The sequence below is a fragment of the Mesocricetus auratus genome, unplaced genomic scaffold (genome assembly GCF_017639785.1).
Source record: "Mesocricetus auratus isolate SY011 unplaced genomic scaffold, BCM_Maur_2.0 Super-Scaffold_100013, whole genome shotgun sequence".
In the NCBI taxonomy this organism is placed as follows: domain Eukaryota; kingdom Metazoa; phylum Chordata; class Mammalia; order Rodentia; family Cricetidae; genus Mesocricetus; species Mesocricetus auratus.
The window spans coordinates 16590566-16614310 of NW_024429196.1; the positions used below are offsets into that span (position 1 = coordinate 16590566).

The 23745-nt window shown below is 37.9% G+C and overlaps 1 protein-coding gene across 3 annotated transcripts in view; it reads left to right on the plus strand.

Annotated features, from left to right (window-relative positions):
- Positions 1 to 22653, plus strand: part of Nebl (nebulette) — a 356567-nt gene extending 333914 nt beyond the window's left edge. For all 3 annotated transcript variants that reach the window (XM_040755444.1, XM_040755445.1, XM_040755446.1), the window contains 2 exons: positions 15480 to 15586; positions 17395 to 22653. In XM_040755444.1, the coding sequence (XP_040611378.1) occupies positions 15480 to 15586; positions 17395 to 17571 (284 nt within the window). In that variant the 3' untranslated portion in view covers positions 17572 to 22653. The remainder of the gene's footprint in view (positions 1 to 15479; positions 15587 to 17394) is intronic.
- Positions 22654 to 23745: the final 1092 nt, after the last annotated feature.

Genomic DNA, 23745 nt, shown 5'->3' on the forward strand with positions numbered 1-23745 from the left:
TCAAATGTTCTTTTCTCTCCCAGATTTTCTCCATTCCTTTAAACTTGTGAGTGTAGAATATTTATATGATTAAAATGTGTTCTATTCTAGAAAATGGTCTTTTTATATAATTCAGTCATCTTTGCTGTAAGGGGCACATGTGGCAAAGCCATGCTGTACATCAGGACACTGGGCCTTGGGTCCTGACACTTACTGGCTCCGATTTCCTGTGCATGGCAGACAGGGGTGTAGGCACAGGAGTGTTCTGAGATATTTATGCTTCTTTAGCTAAGTGCCATAAATTTCAGTGAACCCTTTTCCTTGTCTCTATGACAATGTGTTTATGCTCTAAAAGCCATCTGTTCAGCTTTATGAGTTAGGTGGCTAGGCAGCTGTGAGGCACAGTTATTGGGGTCCTTCCTATGAGAGGGGAAAATGCTGATTGTCAGGACAAAGGGTTGGGTGGTCATCTTGTTTTCTTGGTGAGCATTACAAGTTTGGATTTCATTGTTAACTTAGAAGAATTCTCTGAATTTTCTATTTTCTTGTTGCTTTGGCTTGTTGCTCATGCCAGTTGCTCATCTTGCTTTGATTGCTGAATATTTTCATTCTCTGTGATTATCTGGAACTTGCTTTGCTTGCCAGGCTGTTCCTCGATGGATTAAGTTGCTGAAAGGTTTTCCTTGAATATCTCTATTGTGCTATTTTGATTCAATAACAGAGGATTTTATTTAAACTTCATCCAATTTTATTTTGATTCTTGAATAGCTGAAATCATCTCCATTGCCTTCTGGTGTTGTCCTGCTTGCTTTTTGTCTGGCACACACGTCGTCTGGTGGACACACTCCTTATGGTGTCTGCTCATTTGCTGAGGTCTCCTTTGATCTTACGTTTGTCCTTACTTCACTTGTCTACATGGTGTATCTGCCTCCCAGGACTTCTTTGTGCTTTGTTGACTTTTGTTCGCTTGCGGTTCTCTGCTGTTGTGAGGGTTTTTTAATGTGTTTGCGATCGCAGTTACTCTCTGCTGCCCTCAGTATGAACGTGTGCTCAGTTTGGCTTCAGGTACTTTCTGTGTTTCTGTTTCTTCTGCACAGCATCAAAGGGCATAAGTGTGTGAGGGTAAATGAAAAACAGGTGCACTTTTCAAAACAGACATTTCAGCTTTCCAACCTTATGCACTTTCCCCCCAGTCCTTTCCGCCTTCCCTGATTCAAAGTAAATGTCTGAGTTCCATGGAGCTTAACCCGGCCTGGCCAAACAGGATGTACAGTACCATTTATGTGTTTAAAAAAAAGAGTAGATTGTAAGAGAGGTTTCAGTATTTTCTAAAAGTCTGACCCACTTGTCCACAGCACTACACCAAGTAAGAAGTGAGTTGCCCTCACATTTTAGTGGTGTAGTAACTTTGTCTGCCTACTGCCCCTTATCTAGCATCCACCATATGGGTGAGACACTGAACACACAAATAAAAGATACACTTATCACTCCAATGAAGTCACCGTATTCTAGACCGTGAACCAGGTATATGGTGTTCTGGAGGTGTGGTGATGGGGCATTGCCTCTGATAAGATCTGACCAAGTAGAAAAATAGGTAAGGCAATTTGGAGGCAGAAATACTGGCATGGATGTCAGTGTAGCATAATGGGGACCTGGTTTGGCACCTCTAGTGCCCAGGGCCTTGGTGAGTCTAGGAAATGCCCAACTAGAGTATGGGAAGCACAGAGACCCTTTGGTAGAGAAGGATCTAGCAGCATGTAAGCCTAGTCCTTGCGCTTTATCCTGTAGATGACAGGTTATTTAGAGGACCAGCTACCCAGACTTGCTGGGCTCTTCTATGAGGCTTAGGGTACCCTTAGTGCTTTCCACAGAATGTGCCTCACATTTGATGCATTTAAGTCCACCAAGTGGTATAGAAATAGCATTGTGAGTTTTTGTTGCAATCAGTATTGTTTTATGCTATAGTTGTTTACACAAAAGAACAAACATGGTGCAAAGCAAATGCCTTCCTTTCAAACAACTTCCAGACTCCAGACAAGAGATCAATGGCTGGATATTTAATAGGCATCTTGAACCTCACATCTGAAAACAAAAATCTTATTTCTGATTTCTCTCCTCACCCTACATGTTTTCTCTTTGTACTTACCTTCTCAGCTGTGATGTGATTACTTAATACTTTGGCAGAAGCCCTGGAGACAGTATTACACCTTTCTTCCTCCTATGCTTCACATTTAGTGTACCTGATGGCTGGCTTTGTCTTGGAGATAATGCATCTTTATATCACACCTATGAGATCCTTCTCATTGCTTCTACTATACTCCAGAATCAACGTCCAGATGAATCAAACTCATAGAACTCCGCTCTGTCCTTCTAATTCCATCCTTAACTATACCGTTCTGCCCTGGCCTCGCCCCACTATCAGCGGCACCCTTCAAAAGCTGTATTTGATCTCAATAAATTCTTGCTCCAAATACTCCAAAGGCTTCTGATCTCACTTAGAGTAAAACGGAAAGACCATAGTCCACAAGGCACAGCATGATATGGGTCTTGGTTCTGACTTAGTCTTCATTAGGCTCTTTTATTCTGGTCTTGCAGCCTTCCTGGCCATGTCAACCTGCCTGGTATACTTCTCTCTCTGGCCTTTCGAGTCACTGGCCTCCTTGCCTAGAACACTATTTCCTCTGGTGATTTTGAGGCTTGCTTACTTCCTTCAGCCCTCTGATTAAATGTCAACTAATCAGAAAAACTTTCTTTGGTCATACATCCCACATACACTCCATATGTTTTTGCCCATGTGTGTGTCTGTGTACCACTTGCATGCCTGGTACCCGTGGAGGTCAGAAAAGGGGAGGTGAGAAGAGGAAAAATGATACCCTTTGACTGGAATTGAAGAAAGCTGTGAACTGCCAGGTGGGTTCTGGGAATCAATTCTGGGGCATCTGGAAGAAAGTCAGGGCTCTCAACCACTGAGTCAACTTTCCAGCCATACTTCTTGACATTTGATTAGCAATTTGCATACTGTCTCTCCCAGAATCCAAACGCAATTAGTACATAATGTTTTTGTCTGTTTATTTTATCTCTATCCTAGAACTGTCACCTGGTATCAGTTCTAGGATAGAGATAAAATAAATATTATTAAATATTATTGGGTATATAAATATGTTCAATTTGAAGTTTAACCTGTTATATAAAGAAGCAGCTTTGCTTCATGTGGTAAATCAATAAAACTTGACATTATTATTATTCTCTAATTAAGGTTTTTTTGAATTTGAAGACAATACTACTATTTATAATTTAAAACATATTAAGATAGATTACTGGGACATACCTTTGGAGGTTATGTTTACTACAAATCTTGAGTGAGATGATGACCTTCCATAACCAAAGAAATCAGTAAATAATTCCTATATTAATACTCTGCTTTCATGTAACTACTTCTGAACTCATTGTTTTATTTTGCTCATGGCATCTGCCCTGCCGAAAAAGTAGAAGTGCCTATCAGAATTCCCTTATTATACTTGAGGTCATGAACTCTGTAGAGACAGTGGAGGTATGGAAATGTCACTTAGCTATGTTAAAAAAAAAGGAGAGTATAGAGAGAAGGGATGATGGACAGGAAGCTGAATGCAAGAACAGAAAGACACTTCAGATGGGATATAAGTTTTCTAGGACAGTATCATTAATCCACTTCCCATTAAACTTGAAGCAGAAGTATCAAATACAAGCACATGATAGTAAATAATAATAATAATAACAGTGATAATAAACTGCTAACGTATTCAAGTAATATACTTGTTTCTACTTAGCTGTGTTTCCAAATATCTTTTAATGTGAATGGTACACAGAAGCTCTGAAGCCTTTGCATGACATCCATTGAGGAGTTTTTAAATTTACAGATGACATTTTGCTCCCTAGGTCAAGGTTGTTTATCTTCCAACCATGGGCATAGTTTTAAAATTAAATAGTCCACTATACTAGAAAAAAATCTTCTGGAAGAGGAAACAATGATGTACTCTTGTGGGAGGGCATATTGACTATTACAGGAAATAGAGAAAATAATAAGAATGTTCCTGAGAAAGTATAAATAATTATGGTATAATCCAATAACCTCTTTTCTAGGTATATACTCCCAAAGAGATGAAATCACATCCCTATAAAACCTTCCCATGTTCAATGCAGTGAGGTTTTTTTTCCAGATCAGCAAAAACCTTAATGTCCATCAAGAGATACATAAAGAAAAGGAAGAATAAGTACAAAAGAAATATTATTCAGCCTTTAATGGGGATACTGCCATTTAATAGAACATGGGCGGAGTCAGAGGACACTGAGTTAAGTAAAATAGGCCAGGATACTAAAAAAAATTCATATGATCTCATTTGTGTTTGAATTATAAGTTAAAAAGAGATCAATTGCATAAATAGGGAAGAAAGCAGTGGTCACTATGGTAATCTGGGAAGGAAGAAGGAAAGAAAATGGTGATGATTAGAGGGTGCAAAGTAGTAGTTATGCAAGACCAGTATGACTGGAGACATAATCTACACCATGAGCTAGACCTGTCACAGAAGTGGATGCTGGCAGTTTCTGACACACAAATACATGGAATGAAAGGTGTGCTAGTCTCCTTCCCTATAATAACCATTTTACTTCTATATTCGTAGGCTTCAGGTATAAAAATATTTAGTTCTTCAAAGAAAACTTCTGATCTAGAAATATTCACTTTTATTTTAGAATAAATTTCTTTCTATTTTCAGCCATAGTCCAATTTTATGACCTCAATCTCATCCTCTTCAATCTAATTTCTTTCTGACTGAAATTTTATAAAGCAAATTGTTTCACGTAGAGACTCTCAATGGTTATTTCCCAGCTGAATTTGGGCATTATTTCTAAAGTGAATTTGAAAAATTTGTTTGCATCTGTCATGATGTTTTATGTCTTTTGGATCTTAAGACCATATCTGACATGTTGTTCCTGCTGACCTGTAACTCAGGGTCTTCCTTCCTTAAGCTCCTAAGGGCTAGCAATCTAGGTGTGTATTGTCACACCTGGTGAAGTGGGTGATGGTGTTGTAGGTGTGTATTGTACTGCCTGCTGAAGTGGGTGTTGGTGTTCTATGTGTGTATTGTCATACCTACTGAAGTGAGTGCTGGTGTTCTAGGTGTGTACTGTCACACCTGCTGAAGTGGGTGTTGGTGTTCTAGGTGTGTATTGTACTGCCTGCTGAAGTGGGTGATGGTGTTGTAGGTGTGTATTGTCACACCTGCTGAATTAGGTGTTGGTGTTCTAGGTGTGTACTGTCACACCTGCTGAAGTGAGTGCTGGTGTTTTAGGTGTGTACTGTCAAAACCTGGTGAAGTGATGTTTTAGAATTTTCATCTGCGTCTAGAAAACTTTGGAGAGTTGACGACTAATAGACAAAACCTCTGTTGTGAAATTAATTGATAGGAAAAATGAATTTTTGTTTCTTTTATAATATAAACCTCAATCAGTAGATTAACATATCATTATGTAATCAGTATGTATAGCTTGTCAAATGTGTAAGTACACATTAGGCTGGTAATTTCTCTCTGTAAAGTAGGATGACATTGCTTGCTTCTTCTCTCTTTACCTCCCTTCCTCCCTCATTTTCCCTTCCTTGCCTTCCCTGCCTTCATCTTTATCTCCCTCTGCCTTTTCCTCTCCCCCTCTCCCTCTCCTCTGCCTTCTCCTCTCCCTCTCCCTCCATCTTCTTCACTCTTCATCTCTTCTTGTCAGAGGACAAAATGTCTCAAAAGAAAATTTAAAAAGCCATTGCCTCAGAAGGGATATCACTTTCTGAGATCTGACTTGGCTTTTCCCAGAGTGACTGGATTACTGATATCACATTTTTCCCTGCCATGTTTGGAAACATCTCACTAACAATATACATATAGCTTGCCTATGGGGCACCCTTTCCAAATGCTTATTCCAACACCCAACGTAAGTTGAGTATAGACAGAGTAAGGCTTTGAAGAATGATTAGCCTGCCTCCTTCATCATCATAAGCACTTAGGTGCATTTTCCTTCCTTTTTCTCCCTTTCATTCCTGTCTTCTTTCAGCAGGAATCACAGACTGCTGTTCTTCAAACTTCAATTTATTACTTCTGGAAGCTCCTCCACTCTTCAGATCCTAGTGTCCTTTCCCGATCTCTCAGTGGTTTTTCAGAAATTGACCTTACAGACTTGTCATATCTTTTGTGATTATTTTTGTTTTATGATAGTCAGATTTGAGTCTGGACTTGCACGACAGGCAGCAAGGCTTGCGGTCATTGCTACTTTTTTATGTGGGATTTTTAGCCCCAGCAGGCATGATGAGGGAAAGAACAGTGGAGCAGATGACGGTCAGGTATCTGCTGTGGCTTCACTCCAGGCTGCACATTTACACATGATTTCCAAGCAATTATTGTCTATCACAGTGATGGTTGGATATGCTTTTAGAACTTGATGGTTTTAATTAAATTCTAGGTTATGCCATTTTTGGATTAGAGTCTATTAATTTCTCGTTTACTTGGTAAAAAATATGTTTCTTAAGTAGTTATTTCCAGAGTTCATCAACAAAGCAACCAAACTAAAACCCAGAGGTTATCTGCCTGGTTTCATCTTTCTTCCAAAGAATCAAAGAATTTCCCAGAGTGCAAAGGGCTCCATCAATTTACAAAATACCATATTGCTACTGAACTGAGTATAAACTTTGTGGATTTGGGTTCCACTTGTGGTTTATGGGGAGTCAGGCACCACAGCGTCTTGACTTTCTGAAAAATAAGTCAAAGATAAAATATATCTTTAAAAGCTATTTGAGGTTCCGGCATGATCTGTGAGTAAAGGTGCTTGCCACCAAGTCTAATGACTTGAGTTTAATACCTGGGTCCCACATAGTAGAAAGAGAAAACTGATTCCCACATGCCATGATATGCACCTGCTAAATAAATAAATAAGTAAATAAATAAATGTAGTAAGTTAAAAAGTTATTTAAGAAAAAAGATCACATCATGGAACCACATTTATTCATTTATTTTGGGTGGGAAGGTGATTTTTTTTAAACTTGTCCCAATGTCTCAGCCACTTTGCTCCTGAACAAAAAGGATCTAGATAGTACTCAACTCATTAATATCTACTTTCAAATAAGCAACATCTTCATTCTTTTTCTTTCTTTTTAGAAATGCATCCTGATTGTCAAAATAGAGATTCATTGTTCTAAAACTCAAACCAAAACACAATCTCATTAACTTCTTCACCATGCATTAGTTGATAAATCTGAAATGTTAGAAAAAGAAATAATGACAAGAATTTCATTCTGTTGTGTCATGAACTCATTACTGGAAATTTTCTGAAGGACAATCTCCTCCTGTTTGTTCTGAATTTACAAAATAGTGAGCCTCTGAGGGAAAAACAAAACCCAAATTGTGTTCTCAATTCACATCATGTTTATAACCAATAAAGCCTTTTTCATCTTTAGCAATTGGACTTTGGCCATTTTTTAACCTTTGCTCAGGAGAGGTCTTCAAAGCCTCCACTTGGTCTTCGGTGTCTTGAGCGGGGAACTGTGTTCTCCTCAAGAGAAGGTGATTCTCCTGCAGCCTTCCTGTTTAACCCCCAACCCTTCAGTTTTATTATTTTATATGGGAATGATACTTTTTTTAGATAGTTCTGATAATTAATAGCAACCTACAAAGCAGCATGTATCCAAGAGCATTTAACAGTGCTTATCCTCTTCCTCCACCCACTGTGGGTGTGTCCCTGAATGGGACTTATTTGGGGTTAATTTCCCCTTTTATTATGAGTGTATTTCTTTGCTTCCATCTTTGTAGACTTTTATCAATTTTCCTCTTCTAGTTCTTTTCACTTTTGGTTTTAAAATATTCCTACCTATTCATGTGTTTATTCCAATCTTGTATTCTTTAGTTTTAATAATTAATATTTAGATGCTGGAGAGATTTCTTAGTTGCCAAGAGCATTTATTGCTCTTGAAGAGGATCCAGGTTGAATTCCTAGCACCCACATGGTGGCTTACGACTATCTGTAATTTCAATTCCAGGGGAATCCAACACCCTTTTCTGACTTCCTTGGGCACTAGACACAAAAATGGAGTACATATATATTTAGGTAAAGTATTCATAAACATAAGTAAATCTAAAAATTTAAAAATAACATTTATTTAGAAGTTATTGAGACTAGTGGTGTGTGGGAGAACTTCATTGTACAGAGGAAGAACATTTTTGGTTTTATAAATATTGTATTATGTTCCAAATTGAGAATAAACTAGTCCTTTGGTCAGCTACCAGATCTCTGGACATTAAATCTTACCAATGTAAAATAAAATTGATTCACGGTCCTGTGTTTTGTTGTTGCCTTGGGAAAGTGAAAGATTTTGTTTTGTGGCGTTATTGTTATGAAAATGAAAATCCCTGAAGCTATGTCTTCTTGAGTTCAAAAAGTACTGTACCATGTGACTACTCATCTGTCCTCATGCTAATGAACTCTAAGTAGTAGCTTAATAAAAGGCCACCATGTTCTCTTCTATTTTTATAATTTTCCATTGCTTGTTGCAGTTAACCTGGCACCTTTCTGTTGCAACACAGGTTCATGCAAGGAATCTTTCACTGAGTTATTTTCTTTTTTAACATTTATTTGCTTTTTTGAAAATTTTACACATGAGTATTGTATTTGCATTGTTTCTATCCACACTTTCTTCCCTCAAATTCTTCCCATAGATTTCCCACTCCCTCTCAACTTCATGATCTGTTCTTTTTTATCACACACACACACACACACACACACACGCACACACACACGCACGCACACACAACTTCTGAGTCCATTTAGTGTTGCTCATATATATGTGCTTAGAGCTGACCACTGGGGTTTGAGTTTGGATATCCTATTAGGGGGACTCATCCCTGAAGAATGATTCTCTCTCTCTTAACAGTAATTAATAGCATTAGCTCTTCATCTAGGGGTAGGGCCTTGTGAAATTTCCCCCATCCATATTGGGTTGTTAGCCCATGCTGTCATTACGTGGGTCTTCCATTGAGTTATTAACCCGAAGTTTTAAAATTTTAAAGCCACTCCTTCAGTTTTTGTTTTTCTAAGTTTCAAGAAAAGCATTCTTGTAAGAACAATACAGAATGAATACTCATGCCTTTTTTTTTTACAGAATGTCATTTGTGTTTTTCCTCAATATATGTTTTTATTTAAATTAGAAACATGAATCCTTCACATGTCAATCCCAGATTCCTCTCCTACCCCTACTCTTTGGGGGATCTCCAAAGTCTGTCATTTCATCCAGGACAGAACCTAGGCCCTTCCCCATGTGTCCAGGTTGAAAGAGCCTTCCTCTATTTGGAATGGGCTCCCAAAGATCATTCATACACCATGGTAAACACTGATATACTACCCAAGGCCCCAGTGATTTCTGTGGCCTACTCACTGACACTACATTCATGGAATCTGGATCAGTCCCCTGTTGGCCTCTCAGGCATCAGTCTGAGATTCAAGAGCTCCCCCTTATCTAGTCAGCTGTCTTTGTGGGTTTCACCATCATGGTCTTGACCCCTTTGCTCATCACTCCTCCATCTCTGTCACTAGGTTCCAGGAGTTCAGTTCAGTGTTTAGCTGTGGGTATCTGTCTCTGCTTCCATCAGTCAATGGATGAAGGTTCTAGGATGACTTATAGAGTAGTCATCAACCTTATCACCAAGGAGGGGCTATTAATGCAGTCTCTCTCTCCACTATTGCTTAGTTTGCCAGTTGGTGTTATCCTTGTAGATCTCTGGAGATCTCATTAGTGTCAGCTCTCTCCTCAAGACTATAATGTCTCGATCTATTATGGTATCTCTCATCCTGCTGTCCTCTATTCTTACCTCGACTCAACCTTCCTGCTCCCCCATGCCTTCTTTTCCCCTCCTCTTATCCCCCTCGCTTTTTCCTGGTTCCCTCTCCCCTCCCCCAATGATTTATTTTTACTTCATTGATTCCCTTGGACTTTTGGTGATGGCTAGGAGGAGTCCTAGTTAACAAAGCTTTACAACCCCACTGAAACTTTCTAATAAGTAGTTCAGAGAGATGAGAATAATCAATGAAGGCACGATGAGAAACCAACCACAGGGCTGGGAAGCACACTTACCCTGCGGTGACTCTTCCTAAGCTCTTGTCCCTGCTTGCCAATGCATGCATACTCAGGACTAAATGGGATGCTTCTATTTCCTTACTGTGTTAGCTCTCTTTGAAGGGATGCTCTGAGCAACTGAATACGTGAGAATACATAGCTCTTTTTTTTTCTCCAAAAGGAGAGAGTGCTGTGAAGCAGTGTCACTGGTATGCATGGGTATTGGCATGAAACTGAAACTATGGTGCACAGACTATGGACTGTAGACTCAAGGATAGTGTACTTTTCCCTAATGTCCTTTTCTGAAACATTTCCCCAAATATTTTATGATGACTATACTTAATTCCTTGCATCAAAACTTAAAGCTTATAATTAAATTGTGTAATAATGGATTTGAATATAGTTTTTTTTTCTTTCAGGTAAATGAACAGATGCGTTCAAATAATCTTTAAAATTTATGAATAGGCATCAAAAATTACTAATTACAGTGAGTGGGTTTAACAGCAGGCAAATATGGGCCTGCAATATGACCCAAAGTGTGTTTAGTGCAAGCCAGATGACCTGAGTTCTGTCCTCAGATCCTGTGATGCAAAGAGAGTCCTGAAAGTTGTCCTCTGAACCTCACAGGTGTGCCACTCCATGCATGACCCCTATAATCACACACATACAGCAATAACTAATGGCACACAAAGCAAGCAAGCAAGCAAACTGAACTGACAGTAACAGATCTTTATCTTGCTCCCTTATCATCTTGAATTTAGGAGGCACCACTTTGGCTGGCTTTATTAAGAAGGATTCCAGGCTCACACGATGTGCCATTATAACCAAAGGGAACCAAACATTGTTAGAGACAGGAACACAATCCCCTCCTCATGACTTCCTGGTTTTCAGTAAGGTGTTCTCTACTGAGGGGTTCTGAGAGAGACTGTGACAAGACTTCCAGATCCTCCCTGGGAAAGCATTATCCTAGCACTGTTTAGCTTTGCTGGAGATGTGTTTCTAGGCTGGGCTGTAACTCAGTGGCAAAGAGTGCCTTGAGCCCAGGGTTTGATCCTCAGCCACCCTTCAAAAAGTGGGGAAAAGAGAAATAAGAAACATTGTTTTCATTTGTTACACCCCTTTAATAGTTAAACTATTGGCCAAAGAGTCCCTGTTGATATTTTTTTCAACTTATTTTTACTTGATGCAAAAAATAAATTATACCTGGTCACAGGCTACTTGGTTATTTTAATGCATGTATACAGTGTTTAATGTTTGAATCTGATTAACTATATGTAGCTTTCAAACAGTTATCATTTGCTTATAGTAAAAACATTCAAATTAAAATTTTTATGAATAGGTTCAAACAGTAATTAATGAAGAACTTACTAGTCTAAATGGTGAAAACAAGTTTTTTTTTAGTCTACATCATTAATTTATGTATTTAATTGAACATGTCATCATACATACATATCCAGAACCATCTCCCTAACTGACTGAAGGACTGACTGCCCAGGGTCATTGTGGTTTCAAATAAGGCAATTGTTTTGTCATTTATCTATGCCTGGCCTGCCTGGAACTTAGCCGATAGTCATAATTATTGTTAATTGCTGTAGAGACTTACTGTTCAGCAGGCACAATAATAACACTGGCGAGTATTTGCTGAGAGTTGAAGAGGGAAGTGGCTGTTCATGGTTTCCAGCTTCCTCTGCCTCCCACAAGAAAGTCTCTTACTAAGCAAGAGTAGGAGCCTGGTATTTATGGTGATTTCATTATTTTTTTCCTCACGGGTAGATTTTGATAATACTCTGAACAACTCTTCACATTAAATATGAAAATTGAGTTGGTAATCTTAACCAGGCTATTTTCTGGAAGGATTTGAGCTTTAATCATAGTTTAGTAAGTTTATAGCAATTCCAATCCAAATTGATATCTTGGCAATCTCTCTTTGATGCCTTATCTGAATACTAGGTATAATTTGTAACAATATCATAATATAAATTCACTCAAGAACTATTAAAAAGAGTCTCCATTTATCTTAATATCATTATCGTCTGGAGAACATATTACAGGTTTTAATATGCTAATCATTAAACTTCTTTAAAGTATTGATTTCATGCACCATTAGAATGCATTTGCCATTTATAAAATATTAAGCTCACAACACCCAAGAATTATATCTGCTCATAACTTTTGTTATAGAAATTGACCTGAATAAATAAACCTATTATAGGTATATGCTCAACCTGATTAAAATGGCAAACTAATATGGGTTTAATAGCACATGTGTTGTACGTCTTTTTCTAATGAATTATCTAATTTTTCAAACCAGAATGAAGGCCATGCTACTGAAATGCCTTCACTCACAGATAGTTTGCTTACAAATACTTTAAATATATAAACATATAGAGAAACACCCACACACCCACACACACACAAACACATGCCTATTATTTGTGGACTTGTGGGCTTTTTAAAAACAGCTTCTGTTTTGGGTGGTTTGTTTAGAAATCAGAGTTTATCAGGAAAGAAACGATGTCTTGCTTGTTTTGGTTTGAGTGGGTTTTGTTTTTTGAGTCAGAATCTTGCTTTGTAACTCAGTCTTCCTTGATACCATCTTTGCAGCTTTAAACTCAGTTGTCCTTCTACCCCAGCCTGCTCAGGGATCGAGTCTGAGGTATGCACTGTAGTCACACCTTATTAATTATGAAGGCTTAGCCTGTTTGCATTAATCTGTGTTCTGTCACATGCCATCACCTCTCTTCCATCTTGCACCTCCTGCTTTTTCTGTGTGTCTCCTAGTATCTCTCCTTCTCATCCTTTTTCTCTCCCTGGAAACCCCAACTGTATCTCTTGTCTAACTATTGTCCATTCAGCTTTTTATTACATCAATCACAGCACAAACATATCTTCTCACAGTATACAAATATCCCTCAACAATGTACCACCATGCTTGACTCAGAAACTATGTCTTCTGATTGCCCTAATTAGTGGTGAAGATGGGAAAAATCCAGTGAATATCATTTTGATATATTGTAACATAGGAGAATGGTATTTATAAAACTTTTTTGTTACTTTTTGTTTTATTCTTTGATATATAATCAATTTTAGCTGTTTTCATTACCCTTGTTTACGACAAGTCTCTTTCCTATTTTCCTGTGTCTGCATGTGTGTGAGTGAGTGTGTGTGCATGTGTGTGTGAGAGAGACAGAAAGAGAGAGACAGAGAGAGAGAGAGAGGGAGAGAGAGAGAGAGAGAGAGAGAGAGAGAGAGAGAGAGAGAGAGAGGAGAGAGGAGAGGAAAGAGAGAGACAGAGACAGAAACTCACTGCGCATAAACAAGTTTAATTATGGCAGCCGCATGAGTATGTATTGGGGTTATTTATTGATGCATGGGCAACTTATCAGTGTTATACCATTGGGAAAAAAAATGACATTACTTCCCTAGGCAACCATTAACTTCCAGTAATCCCTAATGGAGGGATGGGACCTCATGAGCTTCTCTCATCCATGATAACTGCTGACAGGCCAAATCTTGTTCAGGTCTTATGCAGGTAACCATTGCTGCAGTGAGCTCCTGAGTGCAATGTCTATGTTATATCTTTTATCATTTAAATTTTTGTTGCAGAATTAAATAAGTGACTACTATATTTCAAAACCCCCTTAATTCCTCGCTAATGCCTCCTATGTCTCTGCTCCACTCTGACCCAAACATGTAGGAATAAAGGTCCTGAACTGTGAGGTATTGCAGGGGAGGGTCAGGAATGAGAAAAATAAAGGAGACAGAAAGCTGAAGTCAAGAGCTCTGCATGAGCAAATGACTCCTACTTGACAGTGCATGAAGAAATATAGCATCTTATACCTTGTTTGTAGGGAGATGGGACAGTGAGCAGCAAACTATGGCACAATGGAACAGAGTCAGCAGGAAGCGAGGCAAGCAACATTGCACAAAGGGATCACAGGATTTCTCAAGTGTGTCACTGACCCAGCACACAGTTGTCTGGGAACTGATAGCAATAGCCTTTTAGTGGGTGGAAGAGTCTGGTGCCCAGGTACCAAAAAGCTTATTTCCTTCAAGGCCCTGGCCCCAGTTCCATACCACAACTTGTCAAGTTTGCTCCTGGGCAAGGACACAGCACTAGTATTCTTTCATCTGGGCCTCTGATTGGATTCGAATTGGCCTTGTCCCCAATGTCACTCCCTCTCAAATTGATAATTATTCTATAATTGCTATTGGTTTACACACACACATGCACACACACACACATGCCCCCCCCACACAAAGCCCATTTAGTGTTGCTCATATGTGCATGTGTTTATGATTGACAGCAGGATTATATAACCTATCAGACGGGCTTGTCCTTGAAGAAGACTGATGTTCCTCTTTCAATAGCCATTGATGGCCTATAGGTCTTAATCTAGGGGTGGGGCCATATGTTTTTGCATGTGAACTGGAGTTATCATTATGCAGGTCTTGTTTAGACAACTATATTGTTTTATATGCCACCTTCTCTGACATGTCTACATATGCTACTCTATGTAGCAACATATTTCCTGGTCTTCTGACTCTTACAATTTTTCTGTCCCCTCTTCTTGGGATCCCTGAGCCTTGGGTGTAGGGGTTGTGTTGTAGACATACCAAATGAGACAAGGCATCTCATGATGTGTTTATATGGCACATCTCCCATCCTTCTGACCATAAATTCTTTCTGCTCCCTCTTCCACGATGTCCCTTGAGTATTGGAGGGGGTAATATAAAAGTAGGCTCAATCATTCTACCCTCACTTATTAAATTCTTTTTACTTTTCCACATTTTTTAAATAAGTGTGATTTGTTTGTTAAGGATATAATATTTTTGTTTCATTTATTTTGTTTCATTTATTTTGTTTAATCATAGCATCTACAATAGCATAATAAAAATATTAAAAATAAAATTACTGGCGTTTTGAGAGCTCCTGGGAGAGGGGGAGTCAATTTCATTTAATTTCATTCTTGGTAGGTATACCACACTCAAGAATAGTAAGGCAGCACAAATTGGACTTCATGGGTTAAAACAAACTAACAAACAACAAAAACAGAAGTAAACTCAAAGTTGAGTTGGAGGGAGGAGTTGGGAAAGGGTATGTGTGATTATGAAAAAAAACAAACAGCATGGCATTTTAAAAGAATTACTAAAAATGTCCTTTAAAGAAACCTAGTTAACTGCATGATAAAACTGAGTTTTAAATTAATTGCCTTAACTGCTAAGGTTTGGGCTAATCTAGAGGTTACCTGTCCTGCTGACACTCAAATTTCATAGGACACTGAAAACCTTTTGTTTTACTGATAGTGCTTGAAGCCACTTGGGTTTGGGCAGAATATTTGGAGGTTAATCTGGGCAATCTGTGTGTGTCCATGTGCAGCACCCGTTCTTCCTGGAGCTTACCAGCAAAGTCATTCCCAAGGCTATGGGTACATGCACCAGACCAGCGTGTCATCCATGAGGTCAATGCAGCATTCACCAAATCTAGTAAGTGCTGATTTCAAATATTCCTGTAATCTTGAACTGTAGCTTGGTGGTAGAGTGCTGTCTTAGAATGCAAGGTTCTGACTTCAACCTCTTGCACTGGAAAAAAAAGAACCCAATACATCACTATCTGTGTAGTTGTTTCCATGCAAACAAAACCATTACAGAGGTAAAGTGATGAGAAATAATGACATTAATAAACATCTTCAAACAATAAAACAAATAGTAGGGATCCCTTTTATGTCACTTTTATGCTATGATGATAAAACTCCATGACCAAAAGCAACTTATAGATGGAAGAGTTTATTTGTGCTTATTTTCCCAAGGTATAAGACCCCATGCCAGGGCAAGGAGGCATGGTGGCTAGAGCAGGAAGCTAAGAGGTCACATCTCAACCATAAGGACAAAGCAGAAAAATAGCTAAGACAAGTCTATATTCTGTCAAAGTCAACCTCCAGTGACATATTTTCTCTAGCAAGGCCGGACCTCCTAAACCTTGCCACAACTCAACATCAAATATTCAAATACCTTAGCCTATGAGAACATTTCAAATCCAAACAACACAGTATCCCAGTTGTTACTGTTACTTCACGATTGGAAAGATTCAGTTATGCTCTTCATCTACTCTAAGAAGGCACAGGTATGTGATAGCCACGTTAAAGCGTTAATCTTCATGGTCATCATGATGGCCTCAGAAGTCTAATGGACACAGGCAAAGTAGCTAGAGGAAGTTTAAATGTTCTGAACAGAAAGAAATAATAAACAGATATTCCAGATTGTCTGGCCTGACAGACATTGTACCCAGGTATTGAAATGTCACTCTGTATCCCCAAATCTATGCAATTACTGTGTGCAATCTCCGCATGTCAGTTAAGTCCATGAGTAACAGTATCCTTCATACATCCCTGTTAAAAGTCTTGGCATGCTTTTCATTCAGTTTAGAATGATACTTGCTTTGTGGTCATACTTGGTGTTTCATGCTAAAATTGCTTCTCACAATACTTAGAAGTAATGTCTTGTAAGATAGTCGAGTGCTTTCAGGACTATTGTGTGCCAGCCAGTTTCCTTAATCTAGGAATACTTTTTGGCTTTGAGATTTACTGATTACTAATATTAGAAGAATTCTTAGTCTGTACTAAAGCAAATATAAAAACACAATTTTAATTTTTTTACTATAACAAAATTTTCTCTATATGTGTATCACAAACAGAACATTTCTGTAGACACTGTGATCTGAAATATGTAGTTTAAGTAAGTAAATTATTTCTTTTAGTATTTTTAAGAGAGAACATAAATTCTTGTACTTATTTAGAAAAGTTCATTTGTTATGCAAGGGGGAGCCATTGGCAGAGAGCCCCTGGACTATGGGCCTGCTGTTAATGGGGGGCTAATCTCCTGAAGAGTGAAGGGACAGGACAAAAATCTACATCATTTAGCATTTCTGGGATTATCTGCATGTGGGACCTGGTGCTACTCTTTCAGAAGCTACTTTTAGACAGGCATACTTTTATTTAATGAGTTTCTACTTTTAGACAGGCATACTTTTATTTAATGAGTTTCATTGTCTTTTTAAGTTAAGCTATTGTACTATCTTTTGGGATCTCTGCTCTGATCTTAAATCTGTTTTCTCTAGATGAGCAAAGTTAAGATTTCTAGAATTAGGTGGTACACCTGGTTTACAACTATCCTGAGATAGCAATGTCTGTAACCCTTCATACTGGTACATCATATGTGAGGTGGTTTGTTGGTACCCAGATTTGTAACTGTGATGACTGTGGAATACAATGCCCAATCTCTTCTTTCTTTCTCAGAGGACCTACCGAGCCATGTACGATTACAGTGCCCAGGATGAAGATGAGGTCTCCTTCCGAGATGGCGACTACATTGTCAATGTGCAGCCCATTGATGATGGCTGGATGTATGGCACCGTGCAGAGAACCGGGAGAACGGGCATGCTCCCGGCAAATTATATTGAATTTGTGAATTAATTCTTTCTCCTTGCCCTTTGAGCTTTATTCTGATGTATTCTAAACCCAATCTTTTTAAAAGATAGAAGATACTTTTCAGATAACTTGGCAATTATTTTACAATAATGTATACTTACTTTGACAATTAGACACACAGGTACCAGGAAAAAGGAATGACTTTTGGGCTGGAAAACAGCAGCATCCATAGTGATTCCTGTAAACAAAACCATTAGGTCTGGAGACCTGGTGCTGCTAATTGTGTTTGTGGTTTCATTTAATTGGCTATTCAACCCTTCTGGGAAATGTATTTTTGTAGACTTTAATAGAGATGTTGGTTGTCCCTTAAATGTAACAAGTATATGAAACTTCTTAGCTGTCACTTGGAATCATCCGAAGCCAATTCTCATAGTACAGCAACACAGCCAATAATTTAAAAACCATTCAGCTTTTGAACCATGGGGTAATTTTCAATCTAAGTGAGAATTGCCTAACGTAATGAATGGAAACAGTGGCAGAATGAGTCTAGTTAGAATCCTATAGACTGAAGCCTTAGGGAGCAGGCAGGAAACTTGCCCCTTCCCTAGGCTCTAGTTATTTCTCACGTGTTTCACGGTATAGGCTATGTCCATTTACATTCTGTGGAGCAGAGTGCATGCTCAGGTCCTCAGACTATCAGGACCAGGTAACTTCACAGCTACTCTGCAAAGGGCAAAGTTCAATGTCATCTGTGTATTTTCCTAGTAGCCTCTCTCCTGTTGCATGTCTCATGGGCTTAAGCTTCTGTAACATGACAGCTGCTTGCCCATCCTTGTTATAAAAGTCAGCAGTGTGGTTGACCTCTCCTTGCTCTTTTTTATAGTGGCTAGCTCATCAGAAAACATTTTGAAAAGTTGCTTGAGACTTTCTTGCTGTATTAAACTCTAGGTTTGAAAGACTCATGCCCTAGGAAATACAAATATACTCTAGTAAATAGGAGATTTATGTATTTACTGGATAGCTTTCACTCACTTAATACCACCATTGATTTAAAAGTAAAGTGAATTGAACAGCATCCTGTGTAAGTGGAAATGGACTATGCAGTATACTGGAGGAAAACAAAAACATCAAACAGTGAGCAAAAGTTTGCTCCACAATTAGATGATTTGGTTGTCTATTTTGGCAATTGTTCTTCAGACTCTGGATGGAAATCTAGCCACTAAGTGTATTCATAAAAAGAATTCCTTTCCTCACCCTTGTTTTTGTTTTCTAAATCACCTTCTGGATTAGATAAGGAAGACATCAGTGATTTGTGTATGTGTATGTGTGTGTGTGTATGTGTGTGTGTGTGTGTGTGTGTGTGTGTGCTCAAATCAACAGATGGTTCACTAAGAAGAAAATGGATGTCTTGTTTTGAGTGAGTATGCAGGGTTTTTATAGCTTCACAGCTCCAAGTAGAACCATTATTACCATTGTGTCTTAAATTTGCTCTGGAGTCTGCAGTCAAAGTTAGTGGATGTCAACATTTATCACAATTCGTGTTTTTCTCATGGTGCCTCTTACTGTGACTTGAAGCAGCATGGCGTTCATGTGAGATCTGAATATGAAGAGGGCAGAGTCACAAAATTGTAAGGAGACACTGGGATTGTGGGGAGACCTACACAATATTCTCAAGGAAATTAGCTAGCACCCACCAGTGGAAAACATTTGAATGAAATGTTTATGAGGGCAAAGCTCAAAGTTGGTTCATTTAAACCTTTGAAAAGTGATTCCATACTTTTGAAAATCAGTAGTTTCATTAAATTTGCCTTAAAAAAGTTTTTGTTACACTGACCTGTGTTTCTGTGACACTGGTAGAAAACTGAAAAGAAAAATAACTGGAGATTTTCCTGGAAAGGGTTTTTATAGACTCATAAATAAACTGCTTACCTAATTTCCTGTCATTTAAATAGCCAGTCAAGATTAACCTTCCTGTTTTCATGTCTTAAATACACACCTACAAAGACAAACTGCAGTTGCAATAATTTTGCAAAAATATTTACACTAATACAAGGGTGATAAACTGTTTCATTTATGTTATGTGTCTTTATGCTTCCCCAGGCAGACCGTGTGTGTGTGTGTGTGTGTGTGTGTGTGATTATTATAAAAAGGGTAGTTGTTGATTAAAACCTCAGACTAAATGCAGGGCAGGTATGATTTTGGTTATAGCCTGTGTGCAGAAAGCTCAACAGAAGCCGATTTTGAATTGATGCTTAATTTCAGCTAGTCCCCACAAAACAGCTCGATAGTCCATGTTCTTGCCACTCATTAACTTCAAAAAGTCAGACTTGATGAATGTGAAAGTCAGTGTATGTTTAGGAAATCAGTGTCCTAAATGTTGAGCTGTACATGTTTTCATAGCAAGATATTTCTGTTTTAAGCCTTTCAGATTAAAATCTGATCTGAATTAAATGAAGGGCACTTATGTTCACTACAGACTGAGGCAGGACAAGACATTGCATGCTCTTAAGGTCATGAATTGATAGTCTTGACACTGTTACTAGCATATGTAAAAATGTTACCCATCTCAGCAGAAAATAGGAACATAGATGTGTCATACCCAGGTGCCATCTTTTGCAGCACTGGTTAAAAAAATTACTAGACTCTTAACACACTTTTCACATCCTCCCTCCCCCCTTGCAGTTTGGCAGCCAGTATCTCACATGTAAAACTGACAGCTATAGACCAATTTAAAAACAAGCCCTTTAGAAATCAAGTTAAAGGAAACGAAATGCCAACCACAGAGAGTATGCACCTGTTACTAAATGTGATGCCTTCTCAAGCCTGACAGAAGCACAAGAAGCCATGTGATACACTTCTCAAAGGCTCTGAAGACAAATGTATTTGGTTTGTGTTCCTCTTGAGAAAACTTTAGCAGCAGAATATAACGCTCTTGTTGTAAGCTTTTGTAGTAGATTTAAAAAAAAACATTTCCTGTTCTCTAGAGAGTTTTCTATTTCTAACCTGTGACAAAATGCCTACTTCATGTCTTCATTGTGTTGCACATCCCCAGCGCAACTCAGTTTGAAATTTTGATCTGGTTGTCATTCTCCACGGAGCCCCTGCATCCTCCCGTAACTCTCACCCTCCACAGAGCACCCAGGAAAGTCTAAGCACAGTTTCCACAAGCACCTTGTGTGGAGATGAGTGAGAATCGGCAAGTGCTTCCCTTGCAAAGGCCCTTTGTTTGAAGATTATGATGCTGTTTGGCTACTTTTACAGTAGTCTTTCATTCCAGATACTCTCCATGCTGGGGTTCATAACACTCCAGGAATGCTGGGAAAATCTTTTCCACAAATGAAATCAAGTGGCACACCTAGTTTTCAGATTCCTCCACCTCTAGTGGAATGATTTCAGTTAAATGACAAAGAAAATTATGTGTGATCTTTAATAACACAGCCCTATAGACAGTGGATATAGTTTATACTAATGTTATAATATAGATATATACAAAATAGGTGCCTTTTGATTATACTTGTTTATCATTATGGTCTTGGAAAGGAAACCAAGCAAGCAAGCTTTTGCATATTCTATAACAGTATTTTATGATACATGATTGATTTTTTTTGGTGGGAAGTGGGATACTCCTAACTGAAAGATGTTACAGGTGGTAGCTAGTTTTATTTTCCTTCTAAAGTTTTAGAACTTTAGAAAATAGTGACTTCTTCCATTTTCTGAAAAGTTTTTTCTTGTGGATTTACATATAGTTGAGATATAAGAGCATTAAGTTTAAGTATGGGGTTTAAAATACTTAGATAGATTAGTTATTATGAGGCTGAATTTACCGCATAAGATGAGCTTTATGAGTTGATTATGTTTTAATTGTTTGCCTCTGGTAATCTGAATGTGGCTACATTGCACTCATATGGGGTAGTACAATGTCATGATAAAGTTTCAGCTAAGTAGGAATCTATGTAAACTAATTTAAGATGCTAAAATGGAGACTCTCTGAAGTATTCCATGCCCCATAGGGCCTTTTTTCCAGGCGAGTAGCTGTCAGTAACTGATGATACAAAGTCAAGACATTGTGGGAAACTTCTGTAGCCATCAATCCAGGAGGCATAAGACTACTAGAATCCTCAGGTCTGGAAGGCTCCCTGGGCAAATGTCCTTCCCAATTCTCTGTGACTTCAGTATATCCCCAGGACTCCACATGCTTACTGTGTCTGATACATGGTATCCTGTTTGTATAACATACACATCACTGTTGTCAATTATTGTTAAAGATGGTTTCCTCTAAAGGAAAGAGAGAAAACTGCATTGCCAGCCTCCTTCCTTTACGTTCATACAATGAATTGCTAAGCATTTTGGAAGTAGCAACAAGGGTGAAACAGGCATGATATTTGTGGAACTGTTGGTTTTTGACCTATGATAAAAAAAACAAAATTTAAATGATGTAGTTCGGCTTCTGTTTGCTTTGAAATATGTACAATTGTTGTTGGTGATTAATTTGTAAAATTGTCCTAGCTTTGAGAACATTATGATTTTGAAAGAAGCAGTTAATGTTTTTAATGGATGGGGATCACAGAATAATATAAGGTTATTAGTATAATTTGGCTTTGTTATGCAAATTGTTAACACCAGCTATTAAACTATATTTTAGTAGAAATGCTTTAATTCATGTTTTTTTCCTCTGCACTGTGAATCTTTAAGCCTTGGTGGACCAGAGACACATTGTGATGTCCAAAGGATTAACCTATGCAAATGAGTTCACATCTTATTGATGTCACAGTAAACATGTGCTAAGAAATTATTTCTCCTCACAGTGTACAGCAGTATTGTAATAGCACAGGAAGCCCGGCCTCACATGTATTATACTGTAGTCAGTCACAATCCCTTCAAGTCCACTAAAACCATTAGCATTTGTGGAAGTTAGATTGGTATCTATTGAAACTATTTGATTGATGCCAGGAGGAAAATAACAGACAGGCATCTTGGCTGTGGCTTTCACAGAACTATATTCTCACATATTTTCTCTTCAGGGTCTTGGTATTCTGTGTCTTTTATCTGTATTTGTAAAACATTATGATGCATTAATTTCCTATCAACACATTTGATTTGCTTAAATAAATACAGGATGTAACAAAATTGTTCTACTTCTTGACTGTCACTGTAATTTCTTGGAGCACACAGAGGTCACTGGGTGCAACCAGTGCACTGTTGAGTTCTTCATGACAATTCACATCTTATCACATTAAATACATATGAAGACATAGTGCTTATATTTTAAAAAGTTGTTCGGAGTGTGTCTTCTTCCCCTAACTAACAGAGTTTTAAGTAACAGTAATATGCTTTTTAAAGCCACAATCTTTTAAATTTCTACTAAAGTAATGCTGTAATACAACCTGGTAATTAACTTTTTACAAAACTAAAATCTTCACTGACCCAGTGTTAGTTTTCTTGTATCTGTAAAATGAAAAGATGAAGGAAACAATGTGGAGGAGGGAAAGAGTAAGGTGATACTCTGATTTTCCATCTAAGAATGACTATCAGAGATCATAATTGCTTCCTTTCTCATAATTGAAAATGAAGCTAGCTCCTATTTTTAGCCTTATCTATATATCAATAAATTGGAGCTTGGCTTTATTGTTTGATTTTGTAGGTCTTTAGCGTAATACTTCCAAATTGTAAACTGATAAAACCATGTAGACTTACAAATTTAAAACAGATCAGTCAAGAAGCGTTGCGAATGGCATTTGCTCTACCAAATCTTGAATGTTCTGTTTTTCATATTCTGTAAGTATGAATTGAATATTTGTGGTATTATGAATGAAGTATAGTCATGGTATCGGAAATTATAAAATAAATAGCACAGGTATGTTTACTTGAAGAATTTATTGTCCCTTCCTTCCTTTGTGATTATGACTGTACACTTTGAAAAAATCTGGGTCACAGAGGAAATTAATCACCATCCTAGAATAATTTATGTTTCAAATGTCTTATGCTTATAATTTTATTGTTCCAATTTTAAATTTTGTGAAATTAATTGAAATTAAATGAAGAATTGAGATGTGACTGAGCACTGGATGCTTACCAAAACAAATTTCTAAATGTCAAAACAATAGCATTCAGATATACTGGAAAGTAGATGAAAGGAACATTTTATTATTTTCTTTTGCAATATACTTCTGTCATATACAGAGTTTTGTGATGGCAGAAAACTGGATCAAATCCATGGGT